Raw genomic sequence first — 15990 nt, 5'->3', positions numbered from 1 at the left:
CTCGTAATCCGCCATGCCGATCCTAAGGGTTTTCTTCCGATCGACAAAAAGTGTTTCACGGCCCTTGCAAGAAAGGAAACGGCTTAAATCTGAAGTACCCGTGTAGTCTGTCCGTACACTTGTTGCGCTTTACGGTTGTTGGCATTCAACTAGCACGCTTCGCTCCCTGAGCCCTGTATAGTGTTTGTCGAAAATAACAGCACTGAGAGCTTGACAAAACTTTGCGGCTTGCATGGAATGCATGGAAACGAGGAAAAGGAGCGTTCATGCGGTGGCGTCACAGGCGGACGCTGGCGCGGTAATGACGCGCGTCCGTAATTCGTCGACCTTGACGTCACCATCAAATCGCTGCTGACGTCGCAATGAAAAAAAAAAGACAAAATAGCTCATTTAATTCACAATCCCTGGTTTAAAAAGAAAAAACAAAGGAGAGAGGAAGCCGCTTTTTATGCACAGCGAACGGGCAGATAACTGCGAGGGGTTGAGATATTCGACCTCATTAGAAGAATGAAATAAAGTTCAGAAGAGAAAGAGACTGGGAGTGTCCAGCAAGAAAGATGATGCGCAGAACGGCGAGTGTGTTTTAGTTTGATTTTAGCGCACTGTGTATGTGCGTTTTAGCGCATGGAAATGCAAAGAGAAATTAAATGTTTACCAGTTGAGTTGCTTGATATTTTCTTCTTTTCTCTTCAACAGGCAAGCTCAAGCCTCGCTGTCAGCCATGGCACAACACATGCAACTTACCGCGAACTTCAGCAACTCAGAAAGTTGAATCGCAGAGGCATTCCTGGTGGTTGCAAGTAACTAACTTTGTACGACACGACGCCCTGCTCCTCAAGTTTGCTGCTATGGAACTTGGAGGATAGAAAATCGGGATATCATATATGATGTGTTTTTGTGAAACTGGACCAATTACGAAGCCTGACGCAGCACTGTTCATTTAGTGGAGCCTTGTACTGACTGTTATGTTGATAGTTTTGAAGTAAGGTAGAACCTGTTATCTCGGTTGGGCCTATTTATTTTGAAACAGACACACTTGCACATATAAACATACCAGCAGACGGTAGTATTGGGACATCTCAAGAAAGTAGAACACCAATGCGCTTGCAAATAGAAATAAAAAAACCCCGCAGCATGTGATCGTTTGAAAATGCTGTAAAAACGCGAATAAGAACGAGAGTTAAGCATATAGCATGGTGGCGAAAAAAGAAACGTGTGATTCTCAACGAGTGGTTCTGCAAGGAGTCTCTTTTCTGTCCTAATCTTGCAGATTGACTCTGTCTGGAAGAAAACTAAAGGGTTTTCTTCTTCTATTTTTGTTGTGCTTGCATGTGCGTTAAAAGGAGACAAAGCGAAATATTGAATGGAAGAAATCTTTATTCCGTGGATTCACGCACACCAATTCGACAGTAATAACAAATAAATTGTTAAAATACAAAATTTTGTATTTGTTAGCGTCAAGAGTAAATGTAAGCATGGAATGCGCTCCAGGCAGCGTAGTGCACTCGACGGCTCATAGATGGAGCCGCATTGTGGTATAGGCTATGCTCCTGTATATGGTTCCGCAGGGAGCAATTGCGCAAAGGTCCGCCATAATGTTCCAAGCTCTGCGGGAAAGCAGCGCTGCACGTGGGAAGTAGGCTGAGCCGGAACTAATAAAGTGGCAGTTTGAAGGCACCCCTCCTCCTCCCGGCGGTGGCTGTGCAATACCCCCTCAGTCGGACAACAAAGCCAACTGCGCCCAAAATGGGAGGGGGTGGGCCCCTTCGGCTCATGCTTTGGGTATGTGCTGAAACATTTGACTTCAGCAGGATCACGTGATCGCCGCTGCGCGTATACTGTTACGAGCGGCGCGGGGATGCCGAAACACCTCCGCTCTGGGCTGTTGCAAACAGGTTCCGCTGCCGCTTTCACACAAGCCAAGCTCACACAACAGCCCAGCGAGTAAATATAGAGACGCCCAGGGAGCGCTTATTGGAAAGGTCTATATGCTCTCGCAGAGAGCAGAGTACAGCGAAGGTCCGCCATTAGGTCCAAAGCTCTGCTGGAAAGCCGCTCCTCGTTTGGCAGGAGCAATGATTAGGGCATCGCCGGCGGTGTTCGGTTCTTTGCTTGCTTTTTCTGAGGCTGCAAATTACGATGGATCAGAAGCAACACGTTTTCGTTGAGCAGTTTAGGTTCACTGCCACTGATGCAACAGTCCAGAATTCTTTCGAATAAAAAAACTACGTTGATCACATAATTCATCCGAAAATCTTCGGTGATTTGCTCAGCGTTTTGCGGCATCATGACATGAACGTGATCAGCATGCATATAATCAAGCGTAATACAATGCATGCAATACTAAACACACCAGTATCTTCTGGCGGCCTAGTTGGTCTGAATCGTTCATTTTTTAAAACTGCGCGAACAAAACAAGGACCGAGCAAGAACACAGTAACACACACAAGCGCTGCGCTTGATTGTGTTACTGTGTTCTTGCTCGGTCCTTGTTTTGTTCGCGCAGTTTTAAAAAATGAACTAAACACACACTTTTGGCATATCACTTACCACTCGCCGCCAGTGTCAGCGCCAGTACCAGAGCTCACAGGAAGATGGCGCAAAGTGCCTGCACATGGCGCCTGAGGGAAATCTGCGCATGCATGCAAAGAACCAGTGCTGCACCTTTGAAGTCGGCTGAGCCGCAACGAATTGGAACATTTGACGTCAGCGGGATCATGTGATCGCCACTCCGCGAATAGTGTCGCGAACGGCGCGGGGAATACCGTAGCACAACACTGCTCCCTGCAGGAGCATATCAGGACTATAGGGACCGGGCGCCCGTTGTATGACAACATCGTCGCTTCAGCGGTACAGCGCCGCCCGTAGCAAAACACTCGTCAGCGGAATGCCGAGGTAGCCGCGCGGTGTAGCCGGCTGCGTTCGGTGATGCGTACTCGAGCATGGCTCTACCCATCGTTCTCCGGTGTGCCTTTCAAAGCTTAAGTAATCGCACAGAGTTTTTCCCATCAGGCAGTCTTGAAAAAGGGAAGAGCCTTTACGAGGCAAGCCACGTGTACGACATGCGCGAGTGTCAAGAAGTGGTTACGCGCATATTCAGTAAGTGCATACCACAGACGAAGCTCAATACGCCAAGCTACGATGTGGACCTGTAAGTACAACCTCATTCCTTCGGGTAACCATTTTAATGCAAGTTGATGCACTTCATCAAGGAGTGTGGCTGCTCTACTTCTGCTCCGGTTATGCATAATGAACGAAAGCTAACTAGAGCAATGCTTCGCCTTAATGAATCCATACCTGGGTGCTTTCTTCCTGCCCCGCTTGAATCGTCAAATGAAGCTTGCTGGTTTGCGTTTGCTCAGTCTGGAAGTCTCACATGAGCCAAGAAGTTAGTGAAGCAATTATGACTGATATAACATTTGTACAGGAGAACAAAGCAACTACAGATATGGCTGGATGACTGAACGCGTGCTTTTTATTTTTGAGATATTGTGATCCGTATGTCCTTGGTACAAGAAATAAACAAAACAAGAATGATTAATTTAGCTGACTCTTAATTCAGGCTAACTTTAAGGCTACAAAATCCTTTGCAGGGCACCTGGAGTATGCAGGCTTCATATCGTGATTTCTCTGTTATTACCATGCGAAAACAAATGAGGGAAGATATCTGCAGCTGACTGTCGCGCGGTTCTTTAAAGGTACAAAATTATTTTAAGAGCACGGAAATTCTGCTAAAGCAAGCTTGTTAGTACAGACTTTATGGTTGAAGTATTATTAACGATACAGCAAGCACGAAGAATTCCTCCAGCAGAATATCACGCATCTCTTTTTACCGTAAATCTACGCATATCTTTAAAAAGCAAACTGTCGGGAAACATTGTGTTGGTAAACAAGCTGTCATTACACCAAATGAAACGTAGAACCTAACGTTTATGCGGTTGAAAATCACGTTTCAAAACCTTTTTTTTTGGTATAGCGTTGCAAATGTCTTTTAAGAGCGCAGAAATCTCGCGTAATCAAGCTTGTTTGTAAATACTGTGACTGAGGTATTATTAGTACATGTAATTAAAACACGAAAGTTTCCTTCAGCTGACTGTGATACTTTTTTAAGCTGAAAACTACCAGCTTTTCCCCTCTGTCTGCAGTTAACAAATACGATTACTTATAATGCACGCCTCTCTTAAGCTCCCACATGTTTCCACCACCAACGTTTGAATAAACGGGAGCTTCGTCGCTTGCGCTGCAGTGAAACTGCTGTCACAAGTTGCAGTGCACGTTCAAGAGAAGCACTCGACGCAAAAAAAGAGAACACAGATTGACAATATAGTCAACACACTGCTGTTACCTTTCGTAACGTCATTGGCAGTCTGTAGGTGCCGGCCTTTTCTTGTACACAGGCGGGAAAATGCTGTGGTTGTGACTTGTGCTGTTGCATTCCTCCGATTTCCGACTGCCGATAAAATGACGACTACAGGTGCTGAAGTGCGGCTTCGGTTCCCAGGCTCCCGTGCCGTCACTCCTGGGGCGCAGAAGGAACAAAGCTTCACGTTACCGCAAAATTTAAAAAATTGCCGCAAAGTTTTCTCGACCACACAGTAATCAAACCCGTCCATACTTATGTACCTCTCTCTTCGAACAAACTGTACCCAGGACGCCTGCCGTTCACGCTGGTGCGGAAACCGTTGAATGAAAACCGGTAGAAATGAATCGGCTTAGAAGCGTCCGAGGAGCTTGCGTAGCTGGTAGTGCAGCCAACAACACAGCACGTCTGCCTAGACTTCGTTTCACCGGACATATTCACGCACAACACCAACTAAGCATTCAAGAGCACCAAAGTAAACTCCACACAAAACGACAGACTGCGCCGGCCCATTCCGATAACGAGGGAAGCGTCGAGAGGCGGCGCCACCCGCCCAACTGTTCGGAGTAGGCTAGGTGGCTGACGCGAGCGATGGCTGATGTGTTGGGACTCGAGCCAGTTACCCAGACATAAGGCGACATACTGGAGCACCTTAGGAAACTAAGGAGGATCTATCCACCACAACACAGCCAACTCACTGTTACAAAAGCACTGTAGCAAAAGCACTGTAGCAGTCTGCAAAGAGCAGACTGTAAGTTGGAGACAGCTGCAAACATACACATATCCATGGTTATTTATTCTAAATAGGATGCACCCCACTACATACAGGCCCGCATGCCCATGGTGCAGAGAGACAACCCACAACACATTGGTATGCCAACACAACCCTGCAATCCCAGCCATAAACAATGCCACGCCGGAGCAGTGGAAGGCAGCGTTGTCCAGCTGGGAACCCGCAGATCAGCTTTCACTAGTCGAACGGGCCCAAGCTGCTGCAGCTACCTAAGGAGTCCTGGACTAAGGACTCCGCCCATGAAGACTCCCAAGACGCTATGAGCAATGTATAAACGTTGTGTCTCTTCCTCTTTCTATCTGCAATTTCTCTCGTACTTTTTTTTTGTAGTCAAGGGAAGTAGCTTCTTTTGCGAAGGGAAGAGGTGTTCGTTAACATTCACGGGGGCTGTGCCCTTAAGTCAGGCACATTTTTCTTTCGCCTTCCTGGGTACAGCGTTGCGCTTTGCCCGAGACTGAAACTGCACAACAATGTTGGATGTTTGATTTCTTTGTGGGTACACGACGGCATGCTTCGAGGTCTGATTCCAAGATTGGTTCGCTTACTGCCGTGCCAATTTCTGAAAGTATATCAACAGTAGACTCATTGTCATGTTTCAGAACTGCTCTAATTCCAAGATACCTTCGCCCAGAATACTGTTCAGAGCTGCCAATCTGCCTTTCAACGTCCAGAGTTGTCGTTTCAAGATCATCATGGTTTTTGCGAAGCACTTCGCGTCCACCAGCAAGCTGTTTGGCTTTGGCAGTTTCTCCATCTACCTTTTTTGTCAGGCCTTTCATGTCAACATAGGCAAATTGAACGCTTTCACGTTAGGCAGTCTGTTCACTCTTAATCTCTCGGAATTCATTCCTTACTTCCTATCCAATGGATTCACGGAAAGTTCTGAGTTCTAGTTTTATTTAATCTTTCAACTTGGCCAGCACAACTTTAATTTCTTCTCAGACTTTGGCTACATCCTTCGACACCTCAACCCGTGGGCGCTATTCCGACATGAAAACAAACATACGAAAAAAAAAAAGAACACTGAAGGGCACCAAGAAACTGCAGTAAGCTTGGCAGCAGCGACAAGTCAAGTACAAGAGAGGAAACGTTAGGTCGTTATTTTTCTCACTGACCTGCTGTAAGAGGAGAACGATATGAGCGTTGTGCACGCTTGCTTGCTGCTGCTGCCAAGTGCTGCCGGAAGCTGTCGATGATCGCTTTACACTGGAGATGACGTCACGTGATGGCGATGGAGCAGGTCACTGCAGAGCCGACATTGACGGGACGCAAGGTTGGTCAGTTTGCATCTAGCTTCCGCTTGCGCGCACACTTGAAGCTTGACTTTCGTCGGCGCCTAGTGCGGCTGCGTTGAAGATGGCCTGCAGTAACAGCAGAAAGATATGAGCGATGTGCACGCTTCCTTGTCGCCGCTTTGGGGCTTAGTGGGAGGATTAACGTGGAAGAGTGTCCCAAAGATGACGCCATGACCCTCTCTACCAATCAGTAATTTACGCAGTGGTTTTTCAAGACACAACCTAAACGTTATCGCATTAGTACGACCAAGTTATGTTGTGTACGAGCTGGTTAGGACAGGGGGTAGTTTCCCGTGAAATCAGAAAAAAAAATCCTGTGGCGGTGGCCGAGTGCTTCGATGCTTCAGTGATCTCAGGATGATCAATTGTCCAGTTAAACTCCCGCTTGGGAAAATGTGTGCAAATTTTCTTTCTGTGGTGGATATCATGCGAACCGCCGGATGTTTCGAATAGCTTCTGCTTAACGTTATGCTTCACGCACGGCCTCAGGCTCGCCGTATCTTCCGAACAATGTTCCACTTGGTTTGCCGAGGATAGGAGCTAAAAGCAATTCGGGATCAAAAATTATTAAAAGTGGAGTAGGCGAAATGAAAATCCGTAATCCATTCTGGCTTATTTCGTTCAATTAACAACCTTTCCATTTCAGCACTGTGTAGGGGCCCGCTCATAGTATGCACAGTCAATGAACCAACCAAACTCTCAGAACTTTACCCATTCAGAAGCCATTCTGGCCGAGGCCTTCGAAGAACTAACTCGTCAGTTCAAAGCGTTTTACTTGTTGCCTTAGTGACATGACACAAACCCACGACGGGAGTGGCCAGGGTTTTACTTACCACGGCAAGGGCACTTCACTTCTTTCTCGGCATTTGGCGGCGCGGCGGTAGCCTTTGCGCGCGTTCCCTCTGGGCAATCCACGCGCCAGCACGGGCCCAGAAAAAGAACAACGATCAGACAGGACGGCAGCGTTTTTTCCGCCCCGCAGTGCATCTCTGCCGTCCTAGTTTGAAAATGCGCCCTGCCCGCGGCTGCTGCGGTGCGGGCATGCCGAGGACCAGGCGGCTGCCTCCAGGTGAGCGCTTCGGCGCTGCCCATGGACGCATTTTCCCGAGGAGCACAGGCAAGCTACCAGAATGCGGTCCCAGCGGGGCAACAGCTGCGCTCCAACTCCGCTTCCATCGCCACCACAGCCGTCCCTGCCGCCGCCGCGGCTGCCATCGCCACCGCCACCGCCGCAGCCGCACCTGCCGCTGCTGCTGCTGCCACCGTCGCCGGCACCATCGCAGCGGCCGGCACCGCAATCATCACTGGGGCACACGGGTAACGGCACCTGTGCCGTGACTCCCACCGACCGCACGACGCCCGCAAATGTCCCCTCACTCACGGCCACCCGTGGCCCAGCCAACACCATCGGCATGGCTGCGAGCGAGTCGCAGACGGGCGCGCTCGAGTTCGAGTGGTCCAATTCAGCCCGCAGCAAATCGCTTGGAGTGGAGATCCAGGAGCGCAGCTTACGCACGACAACGTTCAGAACGCTCGCATGGAGGTGAACGTGTTCCGGAACTGGCTGCACCTTGCCATCAACGGACTTCAGAAAGCTACCCGACTGAGTCGCGTAGAGGGGACAGAGACACGAGAAAATAACATGCAACTCTGACAAAATGTGATCTACGAGGTGCTTGTTACCAAGGGCCCCTTTGAAGCACAAAACCGGGACTTGTCCGAGGTGCACATGTTCCTGTTCCGTTTATTAAATGGCACCAGAAAGTATTCTGTGCGCGTGTCATTAACACCGCGTGCTTGGGCTTTGGTCCCCACCGGTGATGTACTCTTTCTTGCCGCTTACTCACGACTTTGCCGACAGAATGGCCCTTTCCTCAAAACTAATTTTTAGAGCGCAGTTCTTTGGCGCCCGTTCCTGCGTTTTGCGGCGTCGCCGTTGTCCCTCGTAACTAGCTCCGCAGCCGGGGCAGTGCGCTGCTCTAGATGCCCGCGCTCCTGGCGTCAATTCCCCCGCACGCCCAAGCCGAAACGCATAGCCGCCGCCGTTCGCCACTGCGTGTACCCCCGCCCTCTTCCTCCGTGGCGGCGACCGCGCGATAGTGCGCGCAGCGTTCTTCGGTTGCCGAAGCGCCGGCTCAGCAACAGCGAATCACGGTGCGTGGATCCCAAGCCGAAACGCATAGCCTCGTTCACTTGACATGCTAGCAGCGTCAGCGGCATCAGTCAGTCACTGCTGTCACTTCGCCGCGCAATGTTCCTATGCGCCCACGCACTGCCTCCCGCGACCTCCCGATAACTTAACTGCTCTCTTCGCTCCTCCTCCAATGCCAACCCTGTGCGGCGGCAGTCAGAGCGCCGGCTCGGTGAAGGCGGATCTCGATATGTGCACCGCCCGAGCCGAAACGCATGGCCGCTTCTGTTCGCCACTGCGAACCGCCTGCCTAAATAAATACTTTATTCTCTGCCAGTTCTTTCTGAGCCATGAGCGAGAAAACCACTGGAAGTTCTTCGTGACAACCTCTCGAGCATATATCCATCTATTTCTCCGACCACAAAGCTTCCTTCACGACAATCAAGAACTGTTAGTGGAGTGTTTTTTGAAGAAGGAATATGCGTGAAAAATAAGTTGTCTGCAATTGTACATACATGTCTTGCTCGAATTCCTTGCCTCAGTCTATCGAAAAGCTGAAAAAGTTGATGAGCTGCGCTCAAATTTCGCATTAGGAATTGCCGTAACCGTCGGCAATTTTTTTCATTGAATTTTAGTGCAAGATACAACGCTCTTTCATACGTTAATTCAATATCGGGCACAGTTGATGCTTGTATTTGAGACAGCAAACCCGATTACTTATGCAGAGTTCCTTGCTGGTACGGTGAAAACAAGCTGTAAAACAAATACTAATGACTCGACAGGAGTGCGTCATGTCGGGCGGCAAGCTCGTGCCAGTTCGGCGAATGCTCGTTAATGTTACACGGTATAAGCGAATTCAAACAGTAACGGCCGCTGCAGAGTCCAGACGTTCAGTGTGGGTATGCGAGCGGGCTGTTCAAGATCGCGGCGCGCTGCCGTTTGGAGCCGGGATGGTGCGCGAACGAGTTTCTGTTTGCGCTCTCACATGCCGCTGATCCGACTCCCGATCTTGCGAAGCGGGTCAACGTACCTAGCATTTGCATGAACCCAACCGGTTCTGTACCCGACAAACGAGTTCTTGACCCGACTTTGTCGACTTATGCTGTTGTAAACTACCAAATGAACAGTGGTCTTGCAAGGGTTGCCCTTGTGTGCGAGACTCAGAATTGTAGGATTTCGACCCAGAAAGACTATTTCGATGTTTCTCACCCGTCGCGGTGGCTGCTGATCACAACGTCGCAAGTTGGATCCCGGCCGCGGCGGCCGCATTTCGATAGAGAGAAAATGCAAAACCTCCCGTATTCTGAGAGATGATAGCGCACGTTAAAGAACCTCGGATGGTCTGAATTGCTCCGGGGCCCTCCATTACAGCATCCCTCAGAGCCCATGTGTCAGTTCGGGACGTCAATTCCCACGTACCAAATTGCACTTCAAGGTATTTCTGCAGCCCACTACTGATTATACGCTACAGGCGAAATGCCGCATGCAATGCAGAGGTGACCACACCGAGTATTTCTGTTTCCTTTTCCTGTGCAAGACTTGCAGCGGTACGTAAAGCCACCTCCACTAGAACTGCTTAATAAAAGCATAATACGAGTCGTTTGCAGTTCTTAGTTTCAGAATAGATGACCAATCCTTCTACAACATGTGAAAGTTGAATGCTTGCAAACCGCTGTCAGAAATAAGCTGCGCTAAGAAAGTCTTTCTTTCATTACTGTGCTTAAAAAGCTTGGCTTTGTAGGTAACCCAAATAGGATAGTGGTCGCTCAGATCAGACGCTATATTGTGCCGGCACTGTAGACAACAGCTTGAATGTTACTTACGAAAAAGTCTAGCACAGTAGACGTAAAAGAAATTACTCTAATTGCTGTTTTGATTAAATTGACGTAACCAGGAGGGAGTAGCGGCGTGTTAAAATCTCGGACAAGAATGCTTTGCTCGAAAGCGGTGATATTCAAACCACCATCACAAATTAGGCGATACTTGTATTCTGAACTATAAGATAACTCTCCAAAAAGCTCATAAATGGTACAAAGTTACTAGTAGAGGTGTTGTGACGTTCCCGCCTGTCGGGGGTCAGTCACAATGCAACACAGTTGTTTGTTGCTATCTACGGGTTCTGCTGAAGCGAGGAGAAATGAGCCAACACACAACGCCTCCGAATCAACCTAATTTATTCTCACTCTGCCTGAAGGTGAAACTGGGAGTTCCGCTCACCGCTGTCTTCCGCTCATCGCTGTCACCGCTGCCTCGCTCTCGGCTGCTCTGGCGGGGGTGGCGCTCAGCCTGGTGGCGGTCCCACGTCTCGGTGACTGTGACGGGCTGTAGCGTCAGGCTTCTTGGGCGTCTCAGCTGGCGGTACTCTGACGGGTTGTGGCGTCCGGCTTCTTGGGCGTCTCGGCTGGCGGTCAGTTTGCAACGGATGCCCTCGGGTCCGGCCTCACCGACTACAGACCAGCGCGATCTGCCTCCGTCCACCTCGCCGTCTCTGCCCGTTCTCCCCTTCTGTCCTTTTGTCTCCAACGCCTCTCTCTGAGGACTCCCTTTCTTTCCTTCGGTGTCCTCCTCGCCTCCTCTGCTGGGAGCCCTCTTGGTGCTAACTTGCCGGCCTCCCCCGCCACCTCGAGCCATTAGTAAGGCCGTCGCGCTGCAAGACAATGCAGGCCAGTGGGCCCGCGAACTCCGGGAAGCTGTTTGTGCCGCGAGCGTTCCGGCCTACCCTCCGCGCCGCAGGGTGCCGGCCTCTACGCGAACGCGGAGCTCATGTTCAGCCGAAGACACACTCCTCTCGAAGTTGACATATTTATGAGGGTCACGGCTGTCCTCTCTCTTCTCGCATCGGAACCCGGGGTGGTCTCTTCCAAGAACCGCGGCTTGGACACGCGATCAGGGCATTCGAAAACTTGGCCGTCAACGGACAAAGAGATTCCTCCTCTCGCAGCGGAAGAGAGCAGCTGCCCGGGGAGACAGTCTGTTTTCCAAGGGCATGGGGCCCTCTTTTCTTTTGGGTTAACTTCCCTTAATAAAGACCCAACTCCTAGCCTTCTCCGAGTCCGCAGCCCGTACCTCACAACAAGGCCGTCTGCAGGCGTGCAAGCGCGCACACACAAACGCACAAACGTGCCTGTCTCTGCGCCAAAAAGGGGGGGGGGGGGAAGTTGGGGACGCGCTGCAAAATGGGTCGCAGGGATCTGTGGTCGCGCTGGGCTCCCCGCGCGGCCTCTCCTCCGTTGCCCTCTGGCTACTTCGCACGTCTCTGTGTTGCGCCCGCTGCATTCCACACAACCGCCTTCGCTGACGGGACAGGGCGATAATTTTGAGCCAGACACAGTGTCTCTGGTGTTAGTCGATGGAGAGTTCTTTTGGGCCATGCCTAGGCCTCCCGTACACAGTCCTTCACAACCCCCTCTTCTTATAAAGAAATTTTCTACGAAAAATTCGTGGTCACCTCACTTTCACAACCACCAGTACGTCGCAAAGTTCGCAACTCAGTCTTATGGCAGCAGTCACATTTCGAGTACGTCAATGCTGTTAAACATCGTCCTCGCGCACAAGCACTGGTTTCACAACACGGCACAACGTGGGCGGACCCTCAGTCCCCCCAGGCAGAGGAGTAAATTTCACACGGCGGACAACTCCGCCCTCTATATGTAAAACATGCAACCGCAGAAATCATGAGCACAGTTCAATGGTCGTGGCAACTACCAGACTTCCCCTAAGTCACACTAAGATTAGGAGGTGGTCCATGCAATTCGCTCACCCTCGGTTTCTTTCTCCACTGGCAGTTTCTGCAGTGTTCTGCAACATCTTGTCTCAGTCCATGCCAGAAATAACCTTTGCTAACCGCCCGGCGGGTCTTTTGAAATCCTAAATGTCCTCTGCCTTCCATATCGTGGCATAACCTCACAATTTGACTCCTCATTAGCAAAGGGACAACTACTCGGTTTGAGGCACCGTGCGCTTTGTCTCTGAAACGCAGTAAACCACAAGGGTCCAAATGATACAATTTTGACTCTTTTCGTTCTGAGCTGTCGCACTCGTTTATCAATTTTAGCACAGACAAATCTTTCCTTTGCTCCACGTACAGGCGGGTTTGCTCAATCACAGGGGGAACCTCGGTTAGCCTTGCGTCCGCCGCGCGGCTGAGCGCGTCTGAATGGCGATTGGTCTCCCTTGGCTCGCGAACTCCTTCTGCTTTGTCCGTGCATAGGCTCAATACAGCTTCTGAACACCCTCGCTCGTGGCGGCTCTCAGCAGATGTTTTATCTAGCTCCTTGATACCTTCAGGGCTGTCCTCGCCTTCCTTCTTACGCTGCTCGGAGCGGTCCAAGCTCCCTGAAATGTGCCCGTGCGATATCTGACGCAGACGACAAAAACGTGAAATGTGCCCTAACCTGCCGCACGAGAAGCAGGCGATTGATTTGACGCGTCGATTCAATTCTCGCACCTGCCCAGATGGAGGGCCCTTACGTATCCGAAGGACCTCTTCGAGCAGCTTCTCCAGCCGATCCAGCCGTTCACAAAAATCACCCGTCTCCCCTCTGCTTTCTACAAGTCGGACAGTCGCGGTGCTCGTGCTCGTCACCTCCTCTAACTGCTCTTCTCTAGACGCTACCTCTACTGCCTCTTCGAATGTCTTGGGATCGTGTGACAGAGCAAATCTCCTTACCGGATCACGGAGCCCATTCAGAAAATTAGAGGTCAGCTGCTCCCTAAGGATTTCGCGCCTCGCTTCTCTCTTCGACGTGTCATCGCCATCAACGTCCTCAAAAGCCTCTGTTCCGAGCCTACGCAGCCGGCTCGCGAACGAGCGCACATTTTCACCAGCACTCTGTCTTGCGCTTAGAAACTTCTCAAACTTCCTGCACGCCGGCTCAGTATCATATCGTTTCAGCGCGAGCGCTTTAAACGATTTATACGAAGTCACGCCTGCCACCTCCTCATCCAACCAGGCAAAGTCCAGAGCAGCCCCGACCATCTTACATCGCGCCATCCCGACTAACTGTTTCTCCTGCCATCCGCCCAGATTACCGACCTGCTCTAAAATTTGCAGAAAGTCTCTTATTTTGGGACCGTTGTCACCCCCCGTGAATGATGGAATCACAGCTCCCAACAGCATTTCATTAGCACCTATCATCCCTTCATGAAGACTCGGTGATTCCTGTAGCGACATGTTGGCCCCTCTCTCCTCGGGTACGAGGGTTAATGGTCTCGCACCAAAACTTCAGCAAGATCCCACCGCTGCCACCACTTGTGACGTTCCCGCCTGTCGGGGGTCAGTCACAATGCAACACAGTTGTTTGTTGCTATCTACGGGTTCTGCTGAAGCGAGGAGAAATGAGCCAACACACAACGCCTCCGAATCAACCTAATTTATTCTCACTCTGCCTGAAGGTGAAACTGGGAGTTCCGCTCACCGCTTTCTTCCGCTCATCGCTGTCACCGCTGCTTCGCTCTCGGCTGCTCTGGCGGGGGTGGCGCTCAGCCTGGTGGCGGTCCCACGTCTCGGTGACTGTGACGGGCTGTAGCGTCAGGCTTCTTGGGCGTCTCAGCTGGCGGTACTCTGACGGGTTGTGGCGTCCGGCTTCTTGGGCGTCTCGGCTGGCGGTCAGTTTGCAACGGATGCCCTCGGGTCCGGCCTCACCGACTACAGACCAGCGCGATCTGCCTCCGTCCACCTCGCCGTCTCTGCCCGTTCTCCCCTTCTGTCCTTTTGTCTCCAACGCCTCTCTCTGAGGACTCCCTTTCTTTCCTTCGGTGTCCTCCTCGCCTCCTCTGCTGGGAGCCCTCTTGGTGCTAACTTGCCGGCCTCCCCCGCCACCTCGAGCCATTAGCAAGGCCGTCGCGCTGCAAGACAATGCAGGCCAGTGGGCCCGCGAACTCCGGGAAGCTGTTTGTGCCGCGAGCGTTCCGGCCTACCCTCCGCGCCGCAGGGTGCCGGCCTCTACGCGAACGCGGAGCTCATGTTCAGCCGAAGACGCACTCCTCTCGAAGTTGACATATTTATGAGGGTCACGGCTGTCCTCTCTCTTCTCGCATCGGAACCCGGGGTGGTCTCTTCCAAGAACCGCGGCTTGGACACGCGATCAGGGCATTCGAAAACTTGGCCGTCAACGGACAAAGAGATTCCTCCTCTCGCAGCGGAAGAGAGCAGCTGCCCGGGGAGACAGTCTGTTTTCCAAGGGCATGGGGCCCTCTTTTCTTTTGGGTTAACTTCCCTTAATAAAGACCCAACTCCTAGCCTTCTCCGAGTCCGCAGCCCGTACCTCACAACAAGGCCGTCTGCAGGCGTGCAAGCGCGCACACACAAACGCACAAACGTGCCTGTCTCTGCGCCAAAAAGGGGGGGGGGGGGAGTTGGGGACGCGCTGCAAAATGGGTCGCAGGGATCTGTGGTCGCGCTGGGCTCCCCGCGCGGCCTCTCCTCCGTTGCCCTCTGGCTACTTCGCACGTCTCTGTGTTGCGCCCGCTGCATTCCACACAACCGCCTTCGCTGACGGGACAGGGCGATAATTTTGAGCCAGACACAGTGTCTCTGGTGTTAGTCGATGGAGAGTTCTTTTGGGCCATGCCTAGGCCTCCCGTACACAGTCCTTCACAACGTGGTACAGGGCACACATTATTTCATTCCTGTGACGCAATGTTAAGAGTTCATAATCTTCATTTATCACGCTAAAATGACCCGCCGGGGTATATCAGTGCTTAGGGCGCTAGGCTACTCAGCTGGTATTCCCGGATTCGAACCCGGCCGCGACGGTCGCGTTTCGATGGAGGCGAAACGCAAAAGGCGTCCGTGTGCTGTGCGATGTTAGTGCCCGTTAAGAATCCCCAGGCGGTCGAAATTGTTGTTGTTGTTGTTGCTCACCTGATAGAATGGCGCATACCCACACAGGGGGATCGGCCAAGAAGAGGGGTGCATCGAGAGTTTTTGAGATTTTCCGGAGCCCTCCATTAAGGCGCCTCTTCTTCCTTCTCTCACCCTCTCTTATTCCTTTCCTTACGGCGCGGTTGAGGTGTCCGCCGAGATGTGAGAGAGGTACTGGATTTCCTTTCCTCGGAAACTAATTTCGAGGCTAAAATCTGTCAGAATATGACAATGTTTGTGGGCAGCAACATAGATAGCGACACAAACGCCACGCGTATAAATTTTCGTGTCCAGTCAGTTCCAAAATTTTGCAACCATCTGGGTACTATTTCTCAGAGAGCATTACAAGGGTGACCTTTCCCATCCAAAAGCCGTTCTGGACGAAGACCTTGAAGGTCTAACTCCTCAGTCGTAGTCGTTTTACCTACCGATGCAAGCAGACGTCATTTTTTTTCTCCGCATTTGGCGGCGCGGCGGGAGCCTCTGCGGGCGTTCCCTTTGGGCCAGTCCGCGCGCAGCGCCACGCGCCAGCACGGGCCAAAAAGA

The 15990-nt window shown here is 51.4% G+C and overlaps 1 protein-coding gene across 3 annotated transcripts in view; it reads left to right on the top strand.

Annotated features, from left to right (window-relative positions):
* Nucleotides 1–2365, top strand: part of LOC149352461 (histone-lysine N-methyltransferase SMYD3-like) — a 34772-nt gene extending 32407 nt beyond the window's left edge. For all 3 annotated transcript variants that reach the window (XM_089577169.1, XM_089577167.1, XM_089577168.1), the window contains exon 12: nucleotides 697–2365. In XM_089577169.1, the coding sequence (XP_089433295.1) occupies nucleotides 697–804 (108 nt within the window). In that variant the 3' untranslated portion in view covers nucleotides 805–2365. The remainder of the gene's footprint in view (nucleotides 1–696) is intronic.
* Nucleotides 2366–15990: the final 13625 nt, after the last annotated feature.

This window comes from Amblyomma mixtum, chromosome 3 (genome assembly GCF_055824585.1).
Source record: "Amblyomma mixtum isolate Tamu chromosome 3, ASM5582458v1, whole genome shotgun sequence".
NCBI lineage: Eukaryota > Metazoa > Arthropoda > Arachnida > Ixodida > Ixodidae > Amblyomma > Amblyomma mixtum.
The sequence above is the reverse complement of the archived record's forward strand: the minus strand, read 5'-3'. Positions and strand labels throughout refer to the sequence as shown.